This window comes from Hypomesus nipponensis, chromosome 18, assembly GCF_054491055.1.
Source record: "Hypomesus nipponensis isolate SF chromosome 18, ASM5449105v1, whole genome shotgun sequence".
Lineage (NCBI taxonomy): Eukaryota > Metazoa > Chordata > Actinopteri > Osmeriformes > Osmeridae > Hypomesus > Hypomesus nipponensis.
The window spans coordinates 21,115,189-21,122,500 of record NC_140378.1 but is presented as its reverse complement, the minus strand read 5'-3'; the positions used below and the strand labels follow the sequence as shown (position 1 = coordinate 21,122,500).

The 7,312-nt window shown below is 40.9% G+C and overlaps 1 protein-coding gene and 1 long non-coding RNA gene across 3 annotated transcripts in view; one reads left to right on the top strand and one right to left on the bottom strand.

The window, feature by feature from the left end:
* The window catches only part of LOC146252687 (alpha-1,3-mannosyl-glycoprotein 4-beta-N-acetylglucosaminyltransferase C-like), a 3,717-nt gene extending 2,574 nt beyond the window's left edge, over positions 1-1,143 (bottom strand). Inside the window, exons 1-2 of the mRNA XM_084679112.1 lie at positions 1,036-1,143; positions 157-259 (exon numbers count right to left, since the gene is read on the bottom strand). Of these exons, the coding sequence (XP_084535238.1) occupies positions 157-255 (99 nt within the window). The 5' untranslated portion in view covers positions 256-259; positions 1,036-1,143. The remainder of the gene's footprint in view (positions 1-156; positions 260-1,035) is intronic.
* Positions 1,144-6,247: 5,104 nt separating this feature from the next.
* LOC146252686 (uncharacterized) lies at positions 6,248-7,236 on the top strand. Of its 2 annotated transcripts, none has more exons than XR_014732051.1 (3): positions 6,248-6,320; positions 6,731-6,872; positions 6,986-7,236. It is a non-coding gene; the product is annotated as an uncharacterized LOC146252686 (long non-coding RNA). The 2 variants fall into 2 exon arrangements; XR_014732050.1 differs by having other exon boundaries at positions 6,305-6,397.
* Positions 7,237-7,312: the final 76 nt, after the last annotated feature.

Below are 7,312 nucleotides of genomic sequence, written 5' to 3'. Positions count from 1 at the left end.
GGGTTGGATTTTGATTTACGGTTCAAGTTAAGTTTTTGGATTAGGGAAAACAGGATTTTGAATGTGAACAATTTGTGAGTCCCCACAAAAATAGCGATACAAACTTCCATGTGTGTGTGTGTGTGTGTGTGTGTGTGTGTGTGTGTGTTGTCTCACCTGGTCGATGTCCCTTGGCCCAGTGATGTACAAGATGGTGACGAGGACCAGAAACACCACCACAGTAACAGTAAGATTCCTGTGTCTTCGAAAAAGCATCTCCCTTTACACAAACAAACACGTTAATGTCCCTGTTCAGTCTTTGTTTGCATGCGTCCATCTCTTAGCCTGGCTGCCAGCCCAACTTCTCCCGCCCACAAAAAAATGTGTTCGGGAAGTTGGGTCTGGAGGGTCTCGTATTGGGGTCAACTACAGAAAACCCAGAATCGGGACGGACCAACGAAATTGCCAGGGCGGGCTTTATACGATGATGGACAGATGATCAACAGTAACGTAATCAACAACGTCACGAAAGAGCCCTTGGGTTGAATTCGTTTTCAACAAACAACATATTACGTTGCTCTGATTGGTTGTAGGTCTATCCAATTGAGCGTAGAGGCATTTGTTTTACGAGTTCGGTTGAAACACGCTCCGTACTCAAAGCCCAACGGAGAGTTTTCAGACTCATATTCTGACTAGAATTATGAGTATGACAACGTCAGGCTATCCATCTCTGCTACTTGACGGGAGATGTGCGGTCCTCCACGCAAACTCTGACCCTCCCGTAGGCATACGCACATTTTAGAAACAGTTGGAATTGGCGATGCAGATGACCTTACTGTATCAGACTGCAGAAAGTAAATGTGGGAAGAACGATTAGGCTTATCGTAATATTTATATTTTGTTTTCCTCACGTTTTTTTTCACTCGATTTCATCATTTTCATGAAGATTAAATCCAGCAGTGTTATTTGCGCTTGTACTGAGTGATAATTGTTCCATAAACACCTTGGACAATCCAACTCAATTTTTAAATACAAATTCATCGCTGTCTGTCTCACCATCAGATTATCCATTACGGGAGTGTAGGAGGGGGAGATGCCCGACTGCATGGAATACAGCAGGGGTTCCCAATCCTGGTCCTCCCTGCCCTGCATGGTATAGATGTTTCCTTGTTCCAACACACCTGATTCAAATGAATGGTCGTTAGCAGGTTTTTGCATAACTAGATAACGACCCATTCATTGGAATCAGGTATGTTGAAGCAGGGAAACATTTAAAACATGCAGGGCAGGGAGGCCCGAGGACCAGGATTGGGAACCCCTGGAATACAGGATAACATCACATATCCTACCTTTAGATAACTGCAGAACAGTGTATGACTAATATATATTTATTTAATACTGTGCATTTATCATCATATGTCAAAAACTGGAAATACAGTCGTTAAGCTCCCGTGCAATCGCTGCTGTTGCGTTATACATTTTAGGGTAGGATAACCGGTTTACTTATACACTACACATGTACGGAGGAATAAGTGAAACGTCGCCATCTGAATTACTTTACAGGAAAGAGGAACAAACACTTTTGTGTAAGTGCACCATACAGCAAAACGTAACGTCCAATCAGATGAGCGCATATAACCCCCGCTCAAATCAACAGCTACACTTTACGTATTCGTTATCAGTCCAGACTTTAATAGATTATTGTTCATAACAAAACGCTTTGGTTTTCAAATTATATCTCGACTAGCGGTATCAATCAGTTCACGCAACTCGCACTATTTTTGTTTATTGGTGATCCACCGGCCACCAAATAAAGTGGTTTTTGGGCCTCCGCACACAGGCCAGGCCAGGTGTCTGAGAAGTCGTCATGCGCCATGATTCATCGTAAAAAATATCGCATGCCAGGGTCATTAATATACTGGATTAGCATTCATGAGGTGCTTTGCATTGACCATTTATGGTTAAAAATTGGCGGGGTAAAATGCTGATTCATGTACGCACACTTGTGGGTAATCTGTGATTTATAAAGGGAACACTGCTTACAGGTGTGCGTACGCACGGTTTGATAAATCGGATTTTTTGGGGGGGCGTACGCCATTTTAGGCTTACACTAGCCTATTAGTTTTGGGTACGTGGACGGGTGAGTCTAGTTCCGAGGGCAGGGCTCTACGCTAATGTTTCCACAAAGGAGTACATGTGCTCCTAAATGAAACATTTAGGAGAACACAGACATTTAGGAGCACAGTGTTTTTTTTTCTTCAATTTCTTTATTAAACATAACTTAACACAGGGGCGTTGTTAGACCCTTTTTACAGGGGTATGTGCCCAGTATCTGCTGTGCCCCAGTAAAATCTAAAGTTTGAGTTTTACAAACCGAAAACACAAAGCTTGCATTAACTATAGATGTCCCTGCCAAGGCCGATATCAAACTTGTGTCCCTGATCCCTGATATAGTGGGTTAAGCAAGGGGAGTTTCTATAGCCTATTAGGCTAATAGTGCATTGTGCGCAACAAGCTTGAAAGAAGGGATATGAATAGGGGCCTGTGCCCCAGTACAGTTCTATGTCTAACAACGCCGCTGACTTAACAGTTAATGTTAGACAACTAGCAACTTTCACTCTGATAGAACTAGAACAAATAGTTTAAGAAACATAGAAAAGTTGATATTTTCTTAAAATACTGGGACATTAGAGACTATGTAAGCACGCCACGGATTAAAAGGCTTGGTAGTCAAAGCTAGGTAGACACAGAGCCATATTATAAAAAGAGAGTTGGGACACTTCCATTGTAGCCTAATTGAAGAAGGCAGAAGTAAGCATGTCATTTGCGACCTATAGTCCCAAACATTGTATTTTGCAACGTTCAACCCCATTCAAGTTCAGTGTTACAAATCAAGTTAGCTGATTTTGAAAACAGTTTTAAAATAATGCAGTAATTTGATCAATTTACCAGCTAACTTGCTTCGTAACACTGAACATGAATGGTGTAGCGTTAATAGTTTGTGAAAGATCCAGAGAAACACACATTTCCGACGAGGCAACAGACAATTTTGCCCCGCTAATGCATGCAAATTCTGTGCCTGATGTGATGCTAGTTAGGTTTAACTTGCTAGTTAGGTTTAACTTCCATGGTTAATGCGAGCGTGCGAGCCGTTTGACCAATTGGTAAAATGTTGTCTAGTGAAGGTAATTACGTTTACGTTTCTTTGCCTGGTTTTCCATCTTTATATTGTCTCAAATTAGCTTTCGATCTGTCAGTGTCACTGTTGTGTGTAAGCGCCACTAATTAAGGGCTGCGTTCATTTGGAATTTTCCACTAGAGCTTTAGCTAGCTGGCTAACCTTGCGTTCTCTCCTCCTGTAGTCCAGGGGCGTTTCTATGTAGTAACTTTTTTTTTTTTTTTTTTACACGTTTTTCTTCTTCTAGTTGTCATCATGAACCGAGGAAGGGACATTGCAGCCTTTTTATAAAAAAAAAAGTTAGAGAAACATATCATTAAAAAGTCAGAGAAACATATCAAGGTATTGAGAGAGTTGAGGAGCTGGAAGAGGGAGAGCCAGAGCATTTTGTATGATTTTAATGTAAAGCAAAATTAAAGTATTTAATGTTTAAATATAATTTGATTCCGTTTTTAATGTGCCCCTCTGATTAAACAATGCCCCCCCCCCCTTGCCCCCCCCCCCCCCCCTAGAACCGCCACTGCTGTGTTCAATGACTCATCTCATCAAGCTGTTGCTAACGTTAGCTAAGTCTATGTCAACAGAGCTCCTGGGTAACTTAACTTAGATATACCAGAAAATATTAAAATGATTGAAACCATCATTCACCTAATTCAGTCAGGTAAATCGCCGAGGCCAGGAGTGCTTTCAGCTTCTGATGGTCGTCTGCACTGGTGATGCAAGGCCCTTCGCGTTAATATTTCCATGCACTCGCGCTCCCTTCTAACACGCGCACATGTTCGCAGTTCACTGAATATGAATACCGGCCGGCGAGGCTGTGATTGGAAAACGGGACTGGAGCAGTCCCGGACGGGATAAATCAAAATCACCCATAAATCGGGATGTCCCGGACAAATCGGGACGGTTGGCAACCCTACACTCACTGAAACAAACTTTACCCTCTCACTAGACATATTGCATAATAAAATGTTTTATTGAATGCAATTGGTTGCCTTGTAGCCTATATTCTGTTCTATTTACCAAACTCCTTTCTTGTCTTAAATTGAGCTGGTGTGAGCTATATGGTAGCTAGCATAGCAATTTCTAGCTCTGCTTGACAATTGCTGCCTAGTGTTATAAGTTAATGTAATACATAAATGTTAATGTAGGCTAATACATAAATGTTAATGTAATACATAAATGTTAATAAAGTATCATGTAGCCTACATAATACAACACACCAGTAACCAATTGATATGTGTTAATATACCGAAAATGTCAGTAAATCGAGATGGTGCTACTGTCTGTTGAAAACCATTCAAACAGGTCGCCAGCAGTGTTTTTTAGCGAGCTACTTGAACCAAGTGATGAAATGTCGGCGAGATCAAAGCTGTTTTCATATGGCTCTGGCCCATTGGTTGCGAATCGTCGCTCGCGCGTCATTATGCTATGTTCACATCTAGCAGTCGCAACTCCGTCACTTGCTTTCCATCTGAAATCAATGGTATGCTTCACTTCATCGCGCTGTTGTTCCGTGTATTGACAACAGCCCGTCACTCGAGCACTGTGCTCGTGAATTATTTTTCAAGTTCGCAGAGAGGGCCTACCTATTTTTAGGCGCAAATGCAAGTGAAATGCTCGCACTGTAGAGCCCTGAGGCCTGTTCCATAAAGCGAGTTTACCTAATAAGCCCGACTAATGTCAGTTAGTCGGACTCATTTCTAGCTAATTCGGTTCCATAAAGCAAGCTCAACGTAGTTCGAACTCGGTTACTATGGCAATTTAGGCAGCAAAACTAGTCTGGTCAGGGTCAGACTAACTGTCAGGCTTAGCGTGACTTGGTGTTTAACCAGACGTTCCTGTAACACTGACCCAACGGGAAAACGATGTTTTACCACGTACATTCTCATTTTCTTATTCTCATCAGTTCAATATGTTCAACATTGATATAAATCAACTTAATTAGCCTACAACATTTAGCCTAATGCATTAAACAATGATGAACAATGCTTTGATAGGCTACACACCATAGCCGTTAATGTATGGATGTTAGTTTGTGATTTCAAATGTTTAGGCATCAGGCATAGGCCTATTTCTCAATCTAAATTATCCAAGTATAATTATCATGGCAATATAATTATTAATCGTACCCTACAATTGCAAAACGAACCTAAATCCGCCCTCCATTTCCCCGACACAAAAACCATGTTAAAAAGTTTGGCTAGGCCTACTGGATGTATTGATTAATAGTAGGCTATTTATTTTAAACGATGTCAAAAAAGCCAATTTAGATGAATTTAGAGGGTGTTTTTTAATCAACGAAGTAAAAGTCTAAAAAGGTCCTCCTACGTAGCCTATCGTTCACGACGTCAATCATGGCGTGTCATTTTATTTTGATGAAGCGGTAGATAAGGCAACTGTCATAGTACACGATTTAAAGGGAACGTTCTTTCTGGAAGAAGTCACGTGGCCGTGTGCATCGCTTTTGCCGTGATGGATTCCACGATCCATGTTTTACCTCTCGGGCTGCTTAAGAATAGGGTGCACGCGCAATTAGCTTGACTACTTAAATCTGACTTGAATTAGTATGACTGCGTGAGCTGAAATTGGTCTTTATGGAACCACTTTAGCACTTTAGCTTGACTAATTAAACTTATTCAAGTCTGGTTTACGACTTTAAGTTTACCTTTTTTAAAAGGCCTTTATGGAACAGGCCCCTGGAGGGTAGGGCATTTGACTCAAAATCTCATTTGATTCAAATCTCTCTTTTAAAGTTGTTTTGAATAAAAATGTCTGCCAAAATGATGGTGAAAGTAATACAAATATATTCCCACCTAGGCCTATTTTTTTTAGAATCGGTTGTTCCCCTTTGCTAAACACAACGACAAAGTAGGCTACCTCCAGTAGGCTATACCTTTCTGGAAACAAGAAATGCAAATATACGCGCAAACACAAATCATTCAATGTGATTTGCGTTTCAGTTAGCATACAGATAATCACACACAACCACACCTTATAATAGCCTAATAATAATAATAATAATAATAAATACACTGTTTAGTTTATTGAACTTCCTGTATTTTACTTCCACGAGAGCTTTTATCTGACACACACGAGTAGACCCACTCCGCAGTCACTAAGGAAACCAACTTCTGCCTCGCCGTGCGTCATTTGTCAATATCTGGTAGGCTATTTTACTAACTATATAGACTACTAAGACTAGGCATGAAACGAAGTAGGCTACCACAAAAGAAGTGACTGGTATGAAATGTTTTACAAGTCAAAAGTATCTTCTGTTCTTCAATTCTGTCTCTCGTCTTTGAAGATTTAGGCTACATTAATGTTATCACTGGGCTACAAGTCACAACGAACTCCAAAAGATAGTAGGCTATCGCTTAGAATGAATAGCCTAATGTTGTCTGTTAATAGCCAAAACGCCAAAATGCGTTTTAACTTTCAAAAACAACATTAAGTTGAACTGAACATAGCCTACCTGTTTGTCAAAAATGTGCGTTTGTTTTCAGCAATGCCAATTTTTCACGGACACCGTGCTGAATCACTTGTCAAGCTTCTTTTTTTAATATTCCGGTTAAGCACAGTGTGGGGGCATCCTTGCTCGTGAAGCCGCGGGAGTGACGGGACATACATCTCTCTCTACCTTGTATCAGCCTTACACCACGCCCCTCAATTAAGAACATTTTGCACTTCTGCCGTCACCTGCCGCCGTCTCTGCTGTGTAAGTTAACTCAGGCGAACATGTTTTTCCTGTCTATAATTTTTCATTGTATTCCGAGTTTATTTACCTTTGCATACCTACTGTTAATTTCTTCCATTTATCATGAATGATAGTGGCAGTATGTTGTCGAGAGAGGAGGGTCTGGGGAGAGAGAGGACGCTGCAACGAGCCCCGGAGGGATTCGCACCCCGCCCGCAGCCCGTGTGTTACTGGTACACACATTTATCCGCTGAGTTACTGCAATTGGAAATAACGCTGCCTAGACAGCGTCTATTCTGAAATTTTAGGCGGGTGATGTTTTCATATTTGCATTTAACTCTGTTTAACTCGAGACAACAAAGTTATCCCTTATTTCTTAGAGTGAGAAATACAAGGTGTTGCGTGAGAGCATGAGATATGTTTGGCTTGTTTCAATAGCTTAGCTTCATATTTAAACTATT